This window comes from Morone saxatilis, unplaced genomic scaffold, assembly GCF_004916995.1.
Source record: "Morone saxatilis isolate NCDOM2014 unplaced genomic scaffold, NCSU_SB_2.0 Contig22, whole genome shotgun sequence".
NCBI lineage: Eukaryota > Metazoa > Chordata > Actinopteri > Moronidae > Morone > Morone saxatilis.
Genome location: NW_023339785.1, coordinates 19,263,179 through 19,263,543, shown reverse-complemented (window position 1 = coordinate 19,263,543; position 365 = coordinate 19,263,179). Strand labels below are relative to the sequence as shown.

At 47.7% G+C, this 365-nt stretch overlaps 1 protein-coding gene across 1 annotated transcript in view; it reads right to left on the bottom strand.

Annotated features, from left to right (window-relative positions):
- Positions 1 to 206, bottom strand: part of LOC118334038 (traf2 and NCK-interacting protein kinase-like) — a 2,293-nt gene extending 2,087 nt beyond the window's left edge. Inside the window, exon 1 of the mRNA XM_035669850.1 lies at positions 150 to 206. Coding sequence (XP_035525743.1) covers positions 150 to 206 — 57 coding nt within the window. The remainder of the gene's footprint in view (positions 1 to 149) is intronic.
- Positions 207 to 365: the final 159 nt, after the last annotated feature.

Below are 365 nucleotides of genomic sequence, written 5' to 3'. Positions count from 1 at the left end.
GGCAGTCCATTGCAGAACTCCTCTATGAGCGCTGGCTCTTCTTTGTACTCACTCTTGTAGAGCTCTGTATAAAACTCCACCGCTCGTTTTCGTATCTGGCTTGGTTCCGTGATCTCCTGCCCCGTGTCAGAAAGCAGTGTGTGGATCACCTTCCTCTGCCCATTCTTTTTCTCCAGGCTGAAGAAAAAAGCAGAAGGAGCATCCATCTCTCTGATGGTCTGGAACCGGGACCTGACCTTTAACGTTCAACAGGTTGGCTAAAGCCATTTTTTTTACTTTGAGGCTTTCAATATAGCCTCGATTTCCTGTGGACTCAAGCTCCACTATATCGGTCTCTAGATCCCTCATAGATCTGGTGATGTCTC